This window comes from Nicotiana tabacum, chromosome 19 (assembly GCF_000715075.1).
Source record: "Nicotiana tabacum cultivar K326 chromosome 19, ASM71507v2, whole genome shotgun sequence".
Lineage (NCBI taxonomy): Eukaryota > Viridiplantae > Streptophyta > Magnoliopsida > Solanales > Solanaceae > Nicotiana > Nicotiana tabacum.
Genome location: NC_134098.1, coordinates 135,143,558 through 135,165,495, shown reverse-complemented (window position 1 = coordinate 135,165,495; position 21,938 = coordinate 135,143,558). Strand labels below are relative to the sequence as shown.

The following is a 21,938-nucleotide window of genomic DNA, read 5'->3' as shown; positions in this document are numbered from 1 at the left end:
TATTGTGTGTTCACATTAGAGGTAGATTTTGAAGATATTTCAGGACTGGATCTGCCAGTTAAGCTTATTGGGATGATTAAATTTTCCTTCTTTTATTTTCCTGTCTGAAGTTGCAATAGTAAATCATCACGAAATCTTTTTGTTAAGATGATTTCCCCCCTACCCCCCCCCCCCAGTTCTTACAATATCAAGCTCGAAATACTAAATATCAACCAAAGATTTCACGTTTTAACTGATTATCATAGTATTTCTTATCATTATTTTATTTGTCTTTGTTTGTACTGCTAAAAGTTTACGTAGTTCATCATGGTAGGGAAAAATCCGTGATCCAATGAACAAAGCGAATATGGCTTTATTTCTTTTATGGTTCCAGGCCAAGGTGCTGTAAATTATATTCTTTGTTTAATTAATATTTAATTAAGTAATCTATATCTATATCAATCTATATCTATATTATATTAAAAGCATGAACTCCTAAACTAAAAAGCTAAGTTACTTATTTACCCTTCTAAAAATTTAATTATCCTACTTATTTAAACTAATTTATACTAATAAATATTTAAACAAAATAGGTCAATTTAGTACTCTGTTGTAACCAAGCTTCCTGAAGAAAGCTTATTCATGTTGGACTTCACCATAAATATGTTTATATATTTAGTACTCTATTGGAAATAAGCCTCATGAAGAAGTTTATCATTTCGGCACTCCGTTGTGGATAAATATTATTTCTGTAGAAGATTATCTATAACTTGTACAATAACAACTTACAAGAAGCTTACACAACAGCTTGCAGTAGGAGCTTAAAAGCAGCTTATACAGCAGCTTACAGAGAAGCTTCTTTTCTTTTATAAATAGAAGAGATTTCAGTTCATTATGTACATGAGTTTGAAGTTAAATAATATATCAGTTTTTCTCTATACTTATCTTTACTTTACGGTCTTTATTTTATAACACGTTATCAGCACGAGACTCTACCGTATCGAGCACTTACGGTTGAGTATAAGAAGTAATTCAAAGTCACAACAAAGAAGGAAACATATATGAGGCGCATGGCTACTTGTTTGGCAGCAGATGGAATTGTGATCAACATGGTTGTTGGAGGCGAAGTTGTTACTCTCAAAAGCATTGAAGAAAATAGTGGCTTCTCATAGCGGAAATGCCCATCAATATTTTTGAGATGCCGTGAAGGGATGAGGCCCTGCAAATGTCATCTAAATACATAAGATTCCAAGTAATTAGTGTTCATTTCCGATGTAAGGCGACGCTCTTACATCCGTGGTCAGATCTTGTTCATTCGGAGCATCATAAGGCAGATTATATCCTTGAGGTGGTGAGTTTTTCTTCTTGGCAGTAGTGATGTAGATATCACTTACATCTGGAGTGGCCAAATTTGGGTAATTTAATTTGAGCCTTTTGCTTATATTTTAATATCTTTATCATCGCTTGCTTGGTTATACGTTACGTATACAGTACCTATTTTGGAATTTATTTTCATCCTTATTATTTTAATAAAGGATTACAAAGTGGATAACATTGTTAGATCCACTTAAACTCCAGTAGAGTTTGCAAGAAATATACAACCACCAGAAGTAGTTATGTTTTGTATATCTCATTGTAACTAAATTTTGTTAACCACCAGAAGTGGTATATGCTCATAACCACCAGAAGTGATAATTTAGGTTTTCTATGGTTACAATTAAAGATAAGCTAGAGAAATATTCTCTATATTACATGCACACCTCGATTTGTTCCTAAAGTAGTAAATATTTTAAAAGAGGTTGAAGCATCATAATTTGATGTGATTAATGCGCGTTCAGATAATTATGTTTCGTTCCCTGAAAGATGAGAACTTTTGATAAATATTAATCCATTCTCCGAAATGAATGTGACAATATTAATAAAGCTCATAAATATAAGCACGCTCTTGATGTAAATATATTACAATTTATCTTCAGAGGAGGTAATATGATTGAGAGAATGTATACTCAATATTTCGTATTTTAAATTTGCTCCTGAAGAAGTAACACAATTGAAATTTTCTCCTAAAGTAGGAAAATATTATGAAGAGGTGTTTTCTTGTGCTTATATAATTATTTTATATTGTTTATTTGATTATGATTTTCTCTCATGATACCAGAAGTGCCTGAGCTATATTTGATAGTACAAAATGTATCAACAACTCCTGAAGAGCTAACTGATTCTCTAGAAAACACATGACACCAGTAGTGTCTGATAAATATTAGATTGTGGATAATAAATGAAGAATTTTGAAGATCTTATATACAAATATGTCATTCATATTATATGATTATGGTCAAAACATATGTTGTAGTAAACCTGAAGTTTACTAATACAAATGGCTATCATATTGAGACTACAAATGATTGGAAGATTGAAAATCTTCATGTTTTCACAATCATAGGGGGGGTAAAATAATACGTATGTGAGAAGTTACCCGCCTTATTCTTCAATTTGTACTATATCATGTATCACAATAAACCAGAAGTTTACTAGTGCAAAAGCAGTTACAGTAAATTAGAAGTTTTACTGAAGCAAAAGTAGCTATAGTAAATCAGAAATCGCCGATACAAAAGTAGCCACAGTAAATCAGAAGTTTACTGCAAAAGTTTATGCCATAGTAAACCAGCAGTTTACTAAGAGATAGCACATGTCATGATAAACTTGAAGTTTTCATTTGCCATTTTTAAATGAGCTATTTGAGAATTCAGATAAGCATATACTGAAGAACTAGAAGATTCTTCAAGAATTCTCTTGTGTTGCTTGTTCTCATAATAAATTGATTATACCAGCTAAAGTTGGGACTAAGATTCCTGAATTCTGGAATATATAAAAGGTGAATATGGGCTCATTCACCTATCATGTGAACCACTTATAGATGCATATATGAGATGGTTACATGTGTGTGTATTGTCAACCTGCAGTTTGGCATTTGAAATTGCTTTTCTCTATTAAGAGCATAATTTTCAGATTATGAAATCAAGATAGTTCATCTTGATGATACTGGTTTATATCCAAGCAAGTTTAGCATTGAATACCTCCTATTAATGGCTAAACTATTGCTTATGAGAACAAAGCTTCATGTGTTTGGTCTAAGATTTTTTAAATTGCATACATGAGCACTTGTATGCATCAGACCAACAATATATGATAAGTCCTCCCATCACAATTGGTTTAGGATCAGAAACCAAATATTTTTACTATTTAATAACTTTTGATATGTGGTATATGATTAATTTCTCTACCACAATGCACAAAGATAGGTTTCCCAAAGAAGATTGAGGATATGTGTTAGTTTTTCTAACATTTGGGGGATGGAATAAACATCTGGAAAATATGTTATATGAATCGAATTATCATTAATATGATCCTCAATTAGAAGATAATTCAAGTCAAATGCCAGAAGCATTTGCTGATCCAAAATTAAATATTATATTTCAGCTGCAAATGCTCCTATTAAAATTAAAATCCCTGAAGGATAAAGTTTACTGCACGCATGAAGCGTAGTAAACCGATCGGTTCCAAAGGTAATAATCATTGAAAAATGATAGGAGCAAATGATCAAAGTGATCATAACGAGAAGGCAATGAGCTCTAGAAGAGCCCACAACATAACATTTCATGAAACTCCAGAAGATGTTCAGGTACCTGAAAATAAAGAAAGTGATTAAATCTCAACAAGTTATGTCGCTTAGGAACCGATACAAAATAATCGTCGACGATATATTTGATACAATATAGTTCACAATATTTTAAAATATTGTGAGGATCAGACCTATAGTCCAGACACCGCAAGATGTCATGCCATCTAAATGCAAGTCATAACCTATATGACTTATTTGATTTAGTCTATATGAAGATCCCTGAAGGATTTAAAATGCCTGAAGCATATAGTTCAAAGTATCATGAAAAATACTCAATCAGATTACAAAGATCTTTGTACTGTTTAAATCAATCTGGGCGCATGTGATATAATCGCCTCAGTACATATTTGCTGAAAGAAGGTTACATAAATGATGTTATTTGTCCATGTATTTTTATAAAGAAAATGACATAAGAATTTGTTATACTTGCTGTTTATGTTGATGACATAAATCTTGTTGGAACTCCAGAAGAGCTCCAAAAGGCAATTGAATATCTTAAGAAAGAATTTGAGATGCAAAATCTTGAAAAAATAAAATTTTGTCTTGGTCTGCAAATTGAATATTTAGCAGACAAGATCTTTATCCATCAATCTGCCTATATAGAAAGGGTCTTTAAACGCTTTTACATGGACAAAGCGCACCCATTAAGTATACCAATGGGTGTTCGATCACTTGAAGTGAATAAGGATCCGTTCGACCTCCAAAAGAGGATGAGGAACTCCTTTGTCCTGAAATACTCTATCTCAATGCAATTGGTGCACTTATGTATCTTGTTAATGCTAACAAATGTGGTGCAGATCGTATTGGTTATGCAGATGCAGGTTATTTATCTGATCCCCATAAAGCTCGATTTTAAATCGGGTATGTATTTACATGTGGAGGTACTGTCATATCATGGCGCTTCGCAAAACAATCTATTGCTGCTACTTTTTCAAATCATACTGAGATAATAGCTATTCATGAAGAAAATAGGGAATACGTATGGTTGAGATCAATGATTCATTTTATTCGAGAAAAATGTGGGTTGGAATGTGATAAAAATCCCACAATATTATACGAAGAAAACTACATGCATAGCCCAATTAAAGGGAAGATTCATAAAAGGATATAGAATGAAATATATTTTACCAAAATTATTCTTCACACATGATCTCGAGAATAATGGTAACAATCCAGTAGATTTATTCACTAAATCTTTACCAACTTCAACTTTTGAGAAGATAGTATACAAGATTGAAATGCAGAGACTCAATATTTGAAATAAAGTTTTCATCAGGGGGAGTAAAATATGCGTTGTACTCTTTTTCCCTTACTAAGGTTTTTCCTTATAAGGTTTTTAATGAGGCCGCTAGCAATACGTATTACTAGATATGTGTACTCTTTTTCCTTCACTAGAATTTTTTTTCACGAAATTTTTTCTAGTAAGATTTTAATGGGGCACATTATCTTTTAATAAACATCCAAGGGGGAGTGTTATAAATATATTATATTATGGATGTCCATTTAGTACTCTGTTGTAAATAAGCTTCCTGAAGAAGCTTATCCATATTGGACTCCACCATAAATATATTTATATATTTAGTACTCTATTGGAAATAAGCCTCGTGAAGAAGCTTATCATTTCGGCACTCCGTTGTGGATAAATATTACTTCTGTAGAAAATTATCTATAACTAGTACAATAACAGCTTACAAGAAGCTTACACAACAGCTTGTAGTAGGAGCTTACAAGCAGCTTTTACAACAGCTTACACAGCAGCTTCCTTTCTTTTATAAATAGAAGAGATTTCAACTCATTATGTATATGAGTTTGAAGTTAAATAATATATTAGATTCTCTTTATACTTGTCTTTACTTTACAGTCTTTATTTTATAACAAATTTATAATAATAATAATAATATATTAATAGTAATATTTAAACATAAATAAAGAGGAAACTGTTCGAACGGTTGTGTATCTTAAAATGCTTCAAATTAGTAATGAACAACATTATTTCAATCGCTCCCTTTTAAATAAATTCAACTGCCTTGTAAAAGCCTTATCATCTATTTAAATGGTTCTACCTTTTAGCTGAGCCATTTGCTGATGATCAAGCAAAAAATTTCTCATGTCCAAATTAAACGTTCCTTAATTTTCTGAGTAGCTATTCTCTTTTTCATATAATCCAATTGATGAGTTCTTAAGTTGTAATGATAACACGGTGCATAGTTTTCATATTATGTCCACATAAAAGTCATGCACTTATTTATAATGAATGAAAATACTGTAAACAGTTAGTTTGAATTTTTCTGGCACAAACTTTCTATATATAAATTTCGATCTATAGTCCTTCACTTCTCACATAACTTGTATAATCCCCTTCGATATTAATCTAATTGTTCGCGAAAATGCTCGAAGCTAAACTTAATTCTAACACTTCTTTTTGTGCTCTCACTAGGAATTTTATTGGCAACATTGGTGCTAGGAAATTACCAAATTAAAATGTTTCTTTTGCAGCAAATGTGGCTACTGATTGTCAAGGTGGGATAGATACAACCATGGTGGTGGATTTGTTTCTCAGTTGTATTAAGGCTGAAAAATTAAATATATATACATAATAGCTAACATTTAACCTTTGTACATCACATAACTTTTCGGCTAAAGGTGTGCACCGGACCACCCTTCGCCGAAGATGGCTCCGCCCATACTTGTGTGCGTGCGTTCTCTCTCCTTGTATATATAAAATGTTGGTTTCCTTGGTTTGTATGACTTCTGATGGTTTGAATTTCATTATTTAATCATTTTGAGAAATTTTTAAGTTCTTTTTAATTTTGTTCCTTACAATTTGTTTATTGTTATTGTATTTATGGTTCATTATGCCAAACATTAAATCTACTTTATGAAGTATAAGCGAAAGAAAAGATTATTTTAACAAAATAAATTATTATTGATTAAAAAAAATAGTATAATCATTTTGAAGACACTGCCTACTATTGTAATATAACATATGAATATAAATTAAACTTTATGTGTCAAGTATCAGTTAATCATTATTTTGTGTTTAAGTAATTACGCATGTTAATGACAGAGGTAATAAAAACAAGGGGAAGGAGAAGCAATGAGGTTAATTGGATAATAGAAAGATTATGCACGTCCTTTCAATTTAGGTTTCACAAAATTGACAGTTTGACACTATATTTTTGTAACTATCAACAATCGTTGTTAATATAATTATGTAATTAGCATTTGCATCAACTGTAGATTTTTTTTCTACACTTCTTAATTACAGGTTACTTGTATTTACTCGAACACACAAATAGTAATACTTCTATTTTTTAATTAATTAGAATTATTTTAATATATTACCTAAATTAATACTAATAGCTATTGTCAGTGCAAGATGTCACATTTTTTAGAATTGTTTCAAAGTAATGTTTATATCAAACAAGAATGCTAATCATACTAGAAAATACAAAATCTATCTTATAATTAATACTATTACATTATTTTTCTTTATCCGCCTAATCATCTCAAGTTCAGTCAAAATGGGAACCGATGTGGAATTGACAAAATATATGTACCTATTCACAAGCTACAAGAATATTTTTTGACTGATGATAAAAGTATTAGTATTCAAAGAGGTTTAGTAAGACCATACAAAAAATTAAAGACACGAAGGTATTTTAGGCCTATAACGTTAGTTGACGAAGAAATAATATCATTTTTAAAATTTGCTTATTTATTTTGTCTTTATTAATGATATCATTGCTGGTTAAATATTTAATAAGGGACAAAAATCTAAGTAATAATTTTCAATAATCATGTAGAAAAGTGAAAGACTTCTTTGACCCAAATAATTAACAACTACAATATTATCAGTGTCAGATTGAATCATACTAATCACAAGTGCGCAAAGAAGTTGCAATGGCATTTATTATTAACATCGTTATAAGAAAATCCGACAATGATATTCCTAGCACGAAAATTTTCAAATACTCACTAACATCAAATATGTTCTCCAAGTTTCATTACTTGATGAAATTTGCATTTCATTTATTGACGCTGGGAAAAGTTTTTGGCATTTCAAACAATTTATGATATTTTACAAAGGATTTGTGCTGCAATGATTTCGAACTTACAAATCAAGTGTGAAGCTTTTTTTGTGGTAATTGTATATAGATATTCAGTTTTATTTACCATGTAAATAGTGGAATTAGACTTAATATAAATACTAAGTTTGATCGTTCATCTTTATAAATTTAAGAAAATAATTTATATGACTCAGACATACACGTGTCAAGAAACTAGTTCTTGAACAATATGAAAGCAATATTGTTAATATACAAAATTGTCTATCATATTGTATGTGAAGTGGTCATGACACGTATCAATATATTCCATCACTATGCGTTATAATCATTTGAAATAATTTTATAAACATAATTTTAGTTATACTTAATGGATAAACTGAAAAATTGATTTGGTATGACTGTATAAAAATAAGAGAAATACGGACCGTATGCGAACCATTATACCTATCCGGTTAAAAATTAAAATGGATGGTCATGTGCTCGTATAAAAATTGGGTCGTCTCAATTGTCAAATTCCAAATGATTCGAGCGATGGCGTATTGCTACGGTGCCAGCGTGCTCTTTCCTTGTCAGTCCTTTTCTTCCTCTCCCATTCTTCATCTCTTTCCCACTCCATTAGCTTACCGGCCGTTCAGTTACGATGCGCCGCCGACGAAGTTTAAGCGGCGGCTTTCTTTTTCTTCTGCAGCTGCGCTGCCTTTCGACCTTTCTCCACCTCCCATTGACCACGACCTCCTCGTAAGTATAATAATACCAAAATTTACACATTGTTGAATGAATCAAAATTATTTGTTGATGTTTTCTAAGTCAAATATTTGTTGATTGTGGGCTTTAATCGAAGCATATTCATTTTTTTTCTGTTCTTTTTTGTGTGCTTTATATAATTGGTTTGTTTAATAGACGCTTTTGCTGGGTAAAATTACTTGAAATTTTTGGATTATTGATGCTAAAACTTGAAACACTGAGTAAATTAGTGAACCTAACAACAAAAGTTGTTCTAGAGGTCGAAGACCCCATGGGAACCGAGGTCTGAATTCGAGCCGAGGGGATACTGGATGAATTCTCCCATTTGTCAAAATCTTGGTGGACAGAATTATACAATACCTATGGTGGTTGGAGGTAGCAAGTACCAGGGGATTGGTTGTGGTGCACAACCTGGCCCGAACACCAAACAACAACAACAACAACGACTAAACCTCAGTACCAAAACCAAACGAGTTGGACCATGTTACTCCATTTAACTCATCTCAGGCCAATATTATACAAAATAAAAATTAAAATAAAAGTACTAGAAGTTCTTTTTATGTTCTACTGACTTATAAATTTCTGAAAGGTTAAACAACTCCTAGAAAAGCATAGGATGTAAAGTATAGTTGCTAACATGACCGAAACATATTCTCGGTTGATAGATATTGTGCCCTATCTTTCACTAAGTCATCATGGATACCAGGAAATTGTAGGTCCTTCCAAGTGATTTTAGATCTACCTCGTCCCCACTTACCACCTTCATTCACCACTCTTATTTGAAAAACAAAAAAGAGTATAAACTTACACCTGAGGAACCTCACCAAAGGAGACAAAAAAGAAATAGAAAAGAAAAAACAAATACTCCATGTAATAAAGAGGGATGGGGGAGAAACATGTCTTGTGGTAAGTGGGTGCCTCTCCTGCCAATGCTCCGTCCAACCCTGCTTGGAAGTTGGAATGTCTCACTTCAGTGGGTAGTTAGGCGTTAGAGAACTTCTCCTGAACAATGAGGGTACAAGAAGGAAATGCTGTTACATCTGCTAAATGTTTCCTGATTAATAAGTGAAGGATGAGAAGTCACTGACCTGATGCTTCTATATGCTTTCTTTCTTGCTCTCCTTACAGTTTGGTTTTTGCTCGTACTTTTTGTTTACTGGCTTACTTGCTTAACTTTTTCTTCTTTTGCTTCCTACAGGATACTATGACTGTTGCTGGGGCCAAGGTATCAGAAGATGGAGCAATAGGAACATTCGATAATGACGAGGAGGCACTAGATGCTGTTGAGAATGCAGTCGCGGTGTGTATCTAGTTTGATTCAGGTTTTCTTGGTAATTTTAGTTATTTTCTCCTAATTAAGAATATTCTTGTCATATGATTTTCACCTGTTGATTAAAAGATTGTTATGGTCCAATTTTAATCATCATATGTTGTAAATTTTACTGCAATATCTGGAATTGAACCTGGCTTTGTAGGGGCACTTGTACACTCCTGAGGTTAGTCTTGCAAAATGTGACCTGATGGTATCATTCATTTTGTTCTAGGTTGTGGATCTTTCACACTACGGCAGGATAAGAGGTATATCCATCCACACATTTTCATACTGAAAAAGATTCAGTTTTCTTGACCAAACCTCAGTTTAATCTGTGAATAATCTATTGACGTGGAGGAATAGAGGTTAGGTGAGTTGTTTAATATATTTAAAAAAAAGTCCATTTTTACCAATAAAAAAAAAGTTCGTTATCCACATTCCTCTTCTAATAAAAAAGGTAAGTTCTTCCCACCTTTGAGTTCAGTGATTCTGCAGAATGTGGTTTTATGCTTATTTCGTACAAATCATGTGGAGATTGGATGTGAAAATTTTATTAACACTTGTTCTCATGCTAGTATGTATTGTGGACGGACTGGAAAAGAATTTTTCTACTTAGTTGGAAATATTTTGGAGTCTACTCATTCATAGTTGTTGTTTCAGAGATGTCTGTTTATCTTTTCATTTCACACAGTTAGTGGAGAAGACAGGGTTCAGTTTCTTCACAACCAAAGTACTGCTAACTTTGAAATTCTTCATGAAGGGCAGGTATTTACTTGGTTTAGGCAATTTTAGGCTGATGAAAGTTGCAAACTCCACTGGTGTCCAGCTTTTTATATTTCATGTCTGGGAATTGTAGGGATGTGACACTGTTTTTGTGACACCAACTGCCAGAACCATCGATATTGCCCACGCCTGGATTATGGTAATCTTTTATAGTTCCTTGCTGAGAATTGGTTCCTTGTGCCTAAGCTTTCATATGTTAGACTATTATTGAAGTCCATCTCACATTTCACAGAAAACTGCAATCACATTGGTGATCTCTCCAGTGACCAAGGAAAGAATAACTGGAATGCTTAAGAAGTATGTTCATGCTTTTGCTCTGGATTGCTCTCACTCTTGCTTATCTATGCTTGAATAGATTTTTGGGACCTAACCAGTTATGTTCACATTATTTACCTGCTGATTTAAATAACAATATGCAATACTTCTATTGATAGGTACATATTCTTTGCAGACAAAGTTGAAATTCAAGATATTACAGGACAAACATCCTTGTTCGTACTAATAGGGCCTAGAAGTAACCAAGTAAGAACTGTGTCTAATTAATCGTCAAACAAATTGATAATATTTGTTATCTTTTTTTCTTCTCTTAAAAGCTAAAACTATCGTTTGCATGCAAATGGTTTACAAACAGATAATGGAAGCTCTGAATCTTGCTGACGTAGTTGGACAACCATATGGCTCACATAAGCATTACAGTGTAATCTGATAATTCCCTCTCTGATTCATTCTGGTTTATGTATGTCAAAAGAAAAAAAAGAAAGAATCGTAGATCTGTTTGGTTTAAATTATTTGAACTGTGTGATTATTTGATACTCCTTCTAAGTTCCAATCCATATTGTTTGATCTATTTACTGTCGTAGTCTGTGCAAGATACACCTTCTTTCCTCAAAATGCAAAGTATTCATCATTCAAACATTGTTCTCTTAGATTCCATGAAAATACAAGTCGGATCAAAGTGAGTATTCAATTAAGAGAATTATTTATGATTGGTAATAACTCAGACAATTGATTAACTTGTAAAGTAACCAAACAAGTAGTTTCATAAGAAAAAGATTCAATGTAAAATGGTGATTAGATTGTGCCAAATAATCCAAACTTGAACCATGATTTCCAATGTTCTTTTCTCTTTTTCAAAGGAGAGACGTTGGTTTTGAACACATTGAATAAGAAATGTTCAGACTTCATTAGCCCTCATTTTTTGTTCATGCATCAATTCACCAAATTCCCACTTGCATGACTACAAAACATGAGTATCTACCCATTTATTTGTCATTTCCAATTGCAACCTCTTAAGTCAACCTTGTGCTGCATTCATGGCTGTTCTTGTATTGTCAGAATCAACCTTCTCAATATAGAATATTTTACAGTTTCTCTGCCATTTGTCTGCAATATCCGCAATTTATTACTTTCCTTGCCGCTGAAGTACTTGCTTGTTAACTTCTCTACCCTTTAGCTTTTGCTGGTGTAGTTGTTCTCATGTCCTATATGTTGTAGATTAATTGCAATTTCTTGAACATATTGTCATGCCCGAGTTTTCCAAGATATAAGAGGTTTAACCTTTTACTTTTTCTTATGAAATTCATCAACATGTGAAGGTAAATGGAATGCCAATAACTGTGGGAGTGGGAAATATCATCTCTGATGAAGGTTACTCACTAATGATGTCTCCAGCTGCTGCTGAGTCGGTCTGGAAAGCTCTTCTAGGTCATGGGACCATCCCAATGGGTACTAATGCATGGGAAACTTTAAGGATACTTCAAGGTAATTAAGGACAATTTTATTCCATCTTTCTATTGTTAATATTCCAGATAATATCTTTTGTTGACGTCATGATTCCATTATGTTCTGACTCCTGTTTGCTTTAGGTTCATGTCCTAAAGTTTTGAGCAGTCAACAGCCTGCCTGATGTGATTCCCAATATTGATGTGGAAAGCTTTGTTCTTTATTCATGCAGGAAGACCAGCTCCTGGGAAAGAGCTCACTGATGAGTTTAATGTTCTGGAGGCTAATCTGTGGAATGCTGTTTCTCTGAATAAAGGTTCATAAGCTATATTTATGCTTCCTTCTGATTACGGTTTCTCAAAGTTGAGAAATTAATTTCAGGGTGCTATAAGGGCCAAGAAACCATTTCTAGGCTTGTAACTTACGATGGCATCAAACAGAGGCTGTGGGGAATACGTGTATCATCGCCAGTGGAACCTGGCAGCACCATTTCAGTGGACGGGAAAAAGGTTTGAGCTTTTCTGATTTCCCAATTGATTGTTTCAGTCCCTATGGTGATAGCACTACATTGTAACAAATTGTATTTTAGCACATTAACCCGTTGTATTGTTCTGTCTTCTGTCTTGCATATAATTGCATCTAACAAAATTAATGCCTCGTTGAAGAATTGTCTAAGACTACTGTAATTCTGATGAACAACAATACATGGCATCCCCATCTTGTCAAGTGCATTACTGAAACCAGGTCCCTTTTATTTATCGATCCTAGTATGACCATTTGGAAGGAATTGGCAGAATGATGGTGCTATGAACTTGGCAGGTTGGCAAGGTGACTAGTTTCACCACTGGTATACGAGCATCTCAGCCCCTAGGACTTGGCTATATTAAGAGGAAAGCTGCTTCTGAGGGAGACACTGTAATTATTGGTGATGATGTTGTGGGTACAGTGGTGGAAGTGCCTTTTCTCGCTCGTCAAATCCCTCCATCCTAGAGCTAAATATAGACGACCTCTGTTCTCTGTATCAGCTAATGTAGCATATGTGATGGCTCTGTTATAACTTACCCTGGCCTCCAGAGAAGGCTTATTATATGTTAGCACATCGACAGTATGACATCTGCTATCTAATTTGAGTGCTTGTCCCATTGGTGGCTCTATCAAAAACTATCCCCGGAAGACCTCGTATAGTGGTTTACCAGATCTCGTGAGCCAGTAACATTTTGCTGCATCAAAACTGTGCACTGCAGGCCCCTCGGTCCGCCTCCAGAAGAAAGGATATCTCATGTTAGTGGGCCCACCTTGACAACAAATTCAGATGTAATAGAAATATACTTTCTCTCTTATTATTGTCGCGAATTCTCTTAACCCTTTTAGTTATGAGCCATTTTACCTTGTGATTTTTTTAATCATAAGTCAATACTTGTTATTTACTAGGATTTGCCTCGCTTGAACATAACTGATATTGTAGGAGAGTTATTGGGGGCTAATCAACCTTGAGTTCTAGAGGTATCTTTTCTTGTCAAATTTTGTTATGAAGTGAGTCCAATCATTTCTCGTATAACTAAAAATAAGTTTCTGCATGTTGGAAGTTGATTATCTTTACCGTTTAATTGGGCATTGTCTTTCATTTGGTTCAGAATTTAACTGATGTAGCATCACATGTGTTTACCCTTAAAAATGGATAACAATTGAATTTGTACGCTGTTTTAAGGATATGTGGCTTAATTCAATACAAGTGATTAATGACGTTAGATAAGCAAATAAAAGATAGAATAAATATCCAAACCAATGATGATAGCGAGTCTTGGCTCTGTTAAAGGCTTAACAAGAAGCTCGCCTTTGGTTTTGAACCAGTGTTTATGAAAAACTTGTGAACCAAAACAAGAACTTTGAATAATCCTTTAGAAACAGAAAAATAGGTGTATATTGCCTTGGTATATGCGTTACAATGTCTCTAATGAACAATTAGCTTCCCCTTTATATAGTAGGTGTATATTGCCTTGGTATATGCGTTACAATGTCTCTAATAAATAATTAGCTTCCCCTTTATATAGTAGGAGAGTTTAACCCTAAGTACAATTCTAAAAAAGGTAAAAATCTTCCTGTCTGCTAATCACTGATATACTGCTAATACGGACCGAGATTCACGCCGTGATATCCGGTTAGACACGGATATCACAACCCTTTGTTAATCGTGCGTGGTCGTTCGGTAATGCTCCCCGAGGTCTTGGGACTCGAACCGGACCCGGGGGGCTTGGTCTCGATGGTTCCGAGGGCAGGTGTTTTGCTCGGGTTTCGATGCGAAAGGCTCCTGGCTTCGATTCCGATTCCCCACAGTCATGTCCTTGCTCCGTTTGCCTCACCGGGAAATCAGGGTACTCACCAGCCTCGATTTTTACCCGTATACAAATAGTCCCCTCGTTTCTCAGAGCGTAGGTTTGCCGGAATGATGGGAAACGATAGATGTTCTCCGGTTCCTTCTTTCATACGTTACGATGAAGGAGCCGAAACGTCCCCTCAGTCGCGTCGTTCTGACTTCGGACACGTGTCAATCATCGGCTGGTTGCCCCCAAATGCGAAGCGTCGCCTGCTTCCCTATAAAAGCTTCCATCATTTGTTCCTTTTCTACTTTTCGACCAAGCTTTTACCTTCGAGTTTCTCAGCTATCATCAAACTTCTTTCAACCTTCATATCTTCATCCTTGTTCTTCGACTTTCATAGTGATTTCCTGGTTCTTTCCCAGATTCCCTTCAAATCTTCATACTCTGTTCTTCATCCTTCAAACTAGTTCTTTCAAATCTTCGTATTCTTTCTTTAAATTTTCAAACTTCTCCAGATAGCAATGGCTAAAACATCCAAATCTGTTACTCAACAAGTTGCCTCTTCATCTTCCCAACCGGCCGCTGGTACTGAGGCAGTTACCCCTGAAGTAGTTGCCCTCGAAACGGCTTCTCCCGAGGTGGTTGCCGACGAACCGTCCCCCGAGCCTCCCTTGAAAATGTTTATTCCTGGGGGCTGCTCAATTGCAGACGACTTTAAGGTCGAGAAACCCTCACGCAAATAGGACCGGGGTGAAGGAGCATCAAGGTACATATGCTCCGTGACCGAAGACGTCCTTCCCGTGGTCCGAAAGGACTGCAATTGGGAAGGCAAGAATGTAGTAGTCCCTGGGCCCGAAGATGCCATTACTACCCATGTGGAAGGATACTTAAGTGTTTACACTTACCCCTTCACACTGGACCCGTTGGACCCGATTGACCTGGATTTTTACAAGAGGTACGAGATGTGCCTCGGGCAAATCCATCCATCTCTATGAAGGATCGTGATCCTCCTTCGTTACTTCGTGAACAAGACCGAGTCTCATCAGTTCACCATCAATCATCTACTCCGTTTATATAGTCCCCGAATTTTCTGAGAGGGACTGATCAAGCTTACTCGCCCGGCCAGCAAGGTTCCCTTTTCGAGCATTGATGAAGACCGAGACCGGGGCTGGCAGGGACGCTTCGTTTGGGTGAAGACCGAAGTCTTGATTCCCTCTGAGTTCATGCCATTCCCTAAGAATTGGAACGCATCTCATAAGTGCAGTCTCTCCTTAAGCGTCAATTTTTCTTCAATTTCTTTCTTCCCATTCATACTTGTGGTTGTGCAGCTGTCACCCGGGTTCCGAATGTGGTCCCCCGGCTAAAGGAATGGATCGAGGGCATCTGTACGCAGATGACGTACTCCGAGCGCGCATGGCGCAAGTTTTCGAGGGGCCGATAAGAGGCCCGTTCTCAGGGTATGGTCTCTCTTTGAATAGTTAATACCATGCTTCTAACTTTCATCATACTGACTTTCCTTCCCCTTTGTTATTGTAGGTTTGCCCAATACCACTGAACTTAGGCCTTCGGAAGGGGACGAGGACGTGTCCTTGTCTGTTGATCTCTCCGTTGCGGTACAACCTGGGGCTGCCGTGGAGGAAAAGATGAAAAGGAAGAGAAAACCTTCGCGCTCCCCGCGCCCTGAAGAGAAACCAAAGAAGAGGGTGGCTCGCAAGCCCAGGAAGAGCTCTAGCTCCAGGGTGCCATACTCCGACTCTCTTCTCCGGCTTAGGGATGAGCTGGAAAAAGACCTCATTTTCGTTGCCCGCGGAATGACCCTTCCCGGGGAGCAGGAGGCATCCGAAAGAAAGACTCGTGAGGCCGACTTCCCTCAGACTCTGGAGGTCGATATGGATACCCGGGGCGGGACACCCCAGGATGCCGGCTCCTCTCCGAAGGAAGTGCCCGGTATAATTGAGATTTCGGGGATGACCTCCTACACCGAGTCCATGCTCGGGGAGGCCCAAGCAGGAAAGAAGAAGTCCAATGAAGGGGTCCATGGCGCAGACGATCCCCTTCATTCCTTTTTTGATGGTGTGGACTCGTCCGCTTTGGAAGATTTCTCCGGGTTGGGCGACCTGGAAGTTCCGAAGAAGGACACATCATTGGAAGCTGGAGGGCCGAGTGTGGACTTCGGTCGCAAGAGATCAGTTATTCTGACCGCCCCGGAGGATGCCCCGGTCCTATCTTCTCCCACGGGGATAGCTAGCTACCTCCGATGCCATGTGACCGAGGAGGACCGGGCAAAAATGAATGAGGTGAACGCGCCGTGCCTTTTCAATGAGGCGTAACAAGCACTGAACCGGGTAAGGTATCATTACATTCCTTTGAACTTTACTTAGGTTTTGATATTTCTTATGTTTTTCATCTTTTTGTAGGCCTCAGTACATCATCACGAAAGCTTCTTTCGGTACCGGGTCGAGGTCAATTAACTCGAGCTCGAGGTCAAGGAGCTAGCCTAGAAAAAAAGGATATGTACAAGCTTCTCAACGAGCAACAAGAAGGGGTCATTAAGAACCTTCAGGCCGAGCTGGATGGGGCTCAGAAAGAAGCATCGGTCCTAAGGCGGGGGCACGCCAACTTGGTTGAAAAGGTAAAGGTATTTGAAGGTAGAAACGAGGAACTGGTCGTAGTGGCTAACGACAATACCTCGCAGGTCTAGCAGAAGATCGACCAACTCCGAAAGGAGATGGACAAAATACAAGGCATGGCCGATGGGTGGAAAAGCAAGATGTGTCTGTTGGCCTCGGAGAAGGAAACTACCCAGGCGAAACTGTCTTTGGTAGAGGTTCAACTTCGGGTAGCGAAGGAGAAAGCTGATAAACATGCTCAACTAAATGAGGATCTCCGAACATAGCTGGGCTCGGTCATCGCTGGACAGGATGCCCTTGGTAAAGAGCTCGAAGCAACGAGGTCCAAGTTGGAGATAACCTCCCCCGATGCTGAGAAGATGGTGGCTCAATACAAGGCCGATGTCGAAGCAGCCGAGGCCCGCCTGAAGACCATTGCTAAGTACGTGAGGCAGCTGTCTCGAAGGGAGACCCTCGAAGAGATCCATGCCCGAGGCTTCGACCTGTCTGTCGAGATCGAGGAGGCAAAAAGACTTGAGGCCGAGGCGAAGAAACTAGCTGAACCCGAAGGTGGGGAGGGCTATGAGGGCTCCGAAGAATCCGAAGGCCCCAATGGTTTTGGTAATGAATCGGGCTCCGGTGAAGATCAGGCGTGAATGCCTTAGGATTTTTTAGTTTTTGTGTTGTGTACATTTTTTTTTGTTCATTTTGAGGCCGTTTTTGTTGGGCCTTTGTAAAGATATTCCGGAAGGTGAGGAGGGCTACAAAGAATCTGAAGGCCCCGATGGTTCTGGTGACGAATCGGGCTCCGGTGAAGATCAGGCGTGAATGCCTTAGGATTTTTTTAGTTTTTGTGTTGTGTACATATGTTTTGTTCATTTTGAGGCTGTTTTTGTTGGGCTTTCGTAAAGATATTCCAGAATATATAAAATTTCCCTTTCTGGCAATTTCAACTTTTAACATATTTTCACAATTTCCATTCTTGCAAATATTTTTGATGTATTAGCATATAATCAAATGTAGTAATGGGTCATCTATTTTTCAGAGGTCCAAACAAAACCTGACCTCGATGTAAGCTTTTATTTTCTTGAAGCTTTGAAAACTCAGAGTGACTGGAAATTTTCCAAAAATACTTAAGTGTTCTTAGATGATGTTTTTGTCGAGGGTAACCTTTTGACAGGTTTTGAATATTTATTGAAGGCCTTACATTTTGATTACGGGTTTCGGACGTCTCCGAGCCGTTTTTAGGTCGGCTATAGCCTTTTAGGTTTAGGCACTACCGAATAGGTTTTGTGCCTCCGGGTTTTGATAACTCGAGTTGCCCGAACTTATTTCAGACGACAGTCCCCGAGTGGGGGTAGCCCTTGGGCTTGATAGTCCCCGAGTAGAGATAGCCCTTAAGCTCGATGCTTTAAGAGGCAAAAATTTATAATAGCAAGGTAGAAACTTTCTTTCATTTATGTGTGTAAAGTACAAGATTGAGCGTGTAAAAGCTTGTATTATGGCTAAGGTGGCCTACGCGGACACAATTCACTTGACCGTTTGGCCCTTACAATAAATCCTAACCACCGAGTCTAAGCTGTTAAGCACAAAGTTTCCTTGCTAAGAAGCTTTAACCGAGGGTGATGGCCCTCAGTATTCGAGGTCGGTCTTGAGAGGGCTCAGATAATGTTGATGAGACTATTAACTCCGATTTAAAACTGGGCATCTATTCCAAGTTAACACAATTTACTGTTGCCTCGTTAAAAACCTTGCCGGAAAACCCATTTGGGACAAAACCAGTTCAAGGGAAAAAGAGTGCAACGCGTGCTTTTAGACCTAGTAGTCACATTCTCCTTTGGTTATTGCATGCAAGTGTTAGTCCGATTCATAATATTATAAAAAGGTGAACGAGATCATACCTTAGCAGTAGTATCGCTTTTAGTGCGTCATCAATTTCTAGTTGTTCGGTAGCTGTGCACCGTTTCCTGCTTCGAGTTTGTATGAGCCTTTACCGGTAATCCCGATGACTCGATATAGTCCTTCCCAATTCGGCCCCAACTTCCCCTCGTTCGGGTTCCAGGTGTGCAGTGTTACTTTTCTTTAACATCAAGTCCCTTATATTGAAGTGTGCTCATGGCCTCACCGTTTGATTCTTTGGTCACATATCTGAACCTGAGGCTCGGTTCTCCCACTTCGACCGGTAGTAGTGCTTCGACACCGTAGACCAATGAAAACGGAGTGGCTCCGGTACTAGATTTCGAGGTTGTACGATATGACCACAAGGCTTTAGGTTTTGAAGTATGGTCTTGTTTGTCAATTTTACCTGCCCATAACCGCTAGGGTGATTGGGTGTTGACAAGATCTATTTGATCTTATGGTCCTCAAAAAATTTGTTTACCTTGCTGCTGATGAACTGCTTCCCGTTATCACACACTATCTCGGTTGGTATCCCAAACCGACATATTATATGGTCCCAAATGAAGTCAACGACTTCTTTTTCCCTCACCTTCTTGAACGCTTGAGCTTCGACTCACTTAGAAAAATAATCGGTCATAAAAAGTATGAATTGAGCCTTACCTGGTGCCCACGGCTGGGGACCGACGATGTCCATTTCCCAATTCATGAACGACTAAGGTGACAAGACCAAATGTAGTATCTCTCCGGGTTGATGGATCATCGGTGCATGCCTCTGACAACCATCGCAGTTTTGTACAAAGTCCTTTGCATCTTTCTCCATGTCGATCCAGTAATAGACGACCATGATTATCTTACGAACCAATGATTCTGCCCCCGAATGGTTTCGGCAGGTGCCTTCGTGGACTTTTCTCAAAACATATTCGGTAACTCTCAAGCATATGGCGAGCGGGCCATCGAACGTTCTACTGAACAGAGTACCTTTGGACAGGCTGAACTTTGCCACCTTCGTGCGTAGAGCTCTCGATTCTTTAGGATCTGAGGGCAACTTCCCAATCTTCAAGTAGTCTATATACTTGTTTCTCCAATCCCAAGTTAAACTTGTTGAGTTTATTTCGGCATGGCCTTCTTCCACTACCGATTTCATGAGTTGTACGTCCGTTCATGAGATAAATTCATCGTCATCAACTGATGACCCCAAGTTAGCCATAGCATTGGCCTCACTATTTTTATCTCGGGTATGTGCTATAGGGTTCATTCCTTGAATCGATGCAGCGTTACCTGCGATTTGTCTAAATACCTTCGTATCTGTTCCTCTTTTACTTCGGACGTCCCATCGACTTGCCACAAGGAGGAAATCGCACTTAGCTTCGACCACCTCGTCCCCCAGGCTTTTAGCCAATTCGAGACCTACAATCATGGCCTCATACTCAACCTCATTGTTATTCAATTTCACAGTTCTAATAGATTTCCTAACTAAGTTACCCGTAGGCGGCTTCAACACGATACCGAGTCTGGACCCCTTTGCGTTTGAATCACCGTCCGTAAAGAGGGTACATACTCCCGAGGAAGTCCCCGAGGTTAATAACAATTCTTTTTCGACTTCGGGTATTAAGGTCAGCGTAAAGTCGGCCACGAAGTCTGCCAAAATTTGTGATTTGATGGCAGTTCGGGGTCGATATTACATATCGTACCCGCTAATTTCTACGGCCCATTTAGCCATCCGGCCCGAGAGCTCGGGTTTATGCATTATGTTCCTTAGTGGGTAAGAAGTTATGACGCATATGGGGTGGCATTTAAAGTACGGTTTTAACTTTCTGGAGGTGCTTAGCAATGCGAACGCCAATTTTTCCAGGTAAGGATACCTTATCTCGGCCTCGCTTAGAGTTGTACTAACATAATACATAGGAAATTGCGTACCTTCTTCATCCCGGACTAGGACTCCACTTACCGATACCTCGGATACCGCCAAGTACAAGTATAACTATTCACCCGCCTTCGGAATATGGAGTAAGGGTGGACTCGAAAGATACTGCTTGAGTTCTTCCAAAGCTTGTTGGCACTTCGAGGTCCAAGAAAAGTTATTCTTCTTTTTCAATAATGAGAAGAACCGATGGCACTTATCGGAAGACCTCGATATGAACCAGCCCAGGGCGGCTATGTGCCCGGTTAGCCTCTGAATGGACTTGCATTGTCCACCACAGTGATGTTTTCTATAGCTTTGGTTTTTTCGGGATTGATCTCGATCCCTCGGTTAGACACCATGAATCCCAGGAACTTCCCGGATCCGACCCCGAATGCGCATTTCTCCGGGTTCGGCTTCATATTGTATTTCTTCAGTATGTCAAAGGTTTCCTGCAAATATTTCAAATGGTCCTCTGCTTGCAGGGGCTTAACTAACATGTCGTCAATATAAACGTCCATTGATTTTCCTATTTGTTCTTTGAACATCCGATTTAATGGGCGTTGATAAGTGGCACTAGCATTTTTTAGTCCGAACGACATTACATTATTATAATAGGTGCCAAATTTAGTGATAAAGGAAGTTTATTCTTGATCGACCGGGTCCGTCGGGATTTGGTTGTATCCGGAATAGGCATCGAGAAAGTTGAGTATCTCGTTCCCGGCTGTCACATCGATCATGCGATCGATGTTAGGCAAAGGGAAAGAGTCCTTAGCGTACACCTTGTTCAAGTATTTGTAGTATACACACATTCTTAACTTATTCCCCTTTTTAGGTACTTGACTTCGGAATGAGGCCTCCTCTTCTGTTTAACCTATGGAACTTCAAATCCAAGCTCAGCTTATGAGTGGTTATTTTTG

The 21,938-nt window shown here is 38.0% G+C and overlaps 1 protein-coding gene across 2 annotated transcripts; it reads left to right on the top strand.

The window, feature by feature from the left end:
• The first annotated feature begins 8,216 nt into the window (after window positions 1–8,216).
• LOC107827255 (putative transferase At1g60990, chloroplastic) lies at window positions 8,217–13,798 on the top strand. Of its 2 annotated transcripts, XR_012702976.1 has the most exons (13): window positions 8,217–8,469; window positions 9,674–9,775; window positions 10,020–10,053; window positions 10,479–10,552; window positions 10,644–10,709; window positions 10,803–10,867; window positions 11,005–11,092; window positions 11,202–11,267; window positions 12,166–12,331; window positions 12,525–12,608; window positions 12,674–12,801; window positions 12,958–13,036; window positions 13,112–13,248. XR_012702976.1 is itself a non-coding variant. In XM_016654351.2 (12 exons), exons 1-12 carry the CDS (start codon window positions 8,251–8,253, stop codon window positions 13,280–13,282), a joined length of 1,263 nt encoding a protein of 420 aa, XP_016509837.1. In that variant the 5' UTR covers window positions 8,219–8,250; the 3' UTR covers window positions 13,283–13,798. The 2 variants fall into 2 exon arrangements, 1 of the variants encoding a protein (XP_016509837.1); XM_016654351.2 differs by lacking the exon at window positions 12,958–13,036 and having other exon boundaries at window positions 8,219–8,469; window positions 13,112–13,798.
• Window positions 13,799–21,938: the final 8,140 nt, after the last annotated feature.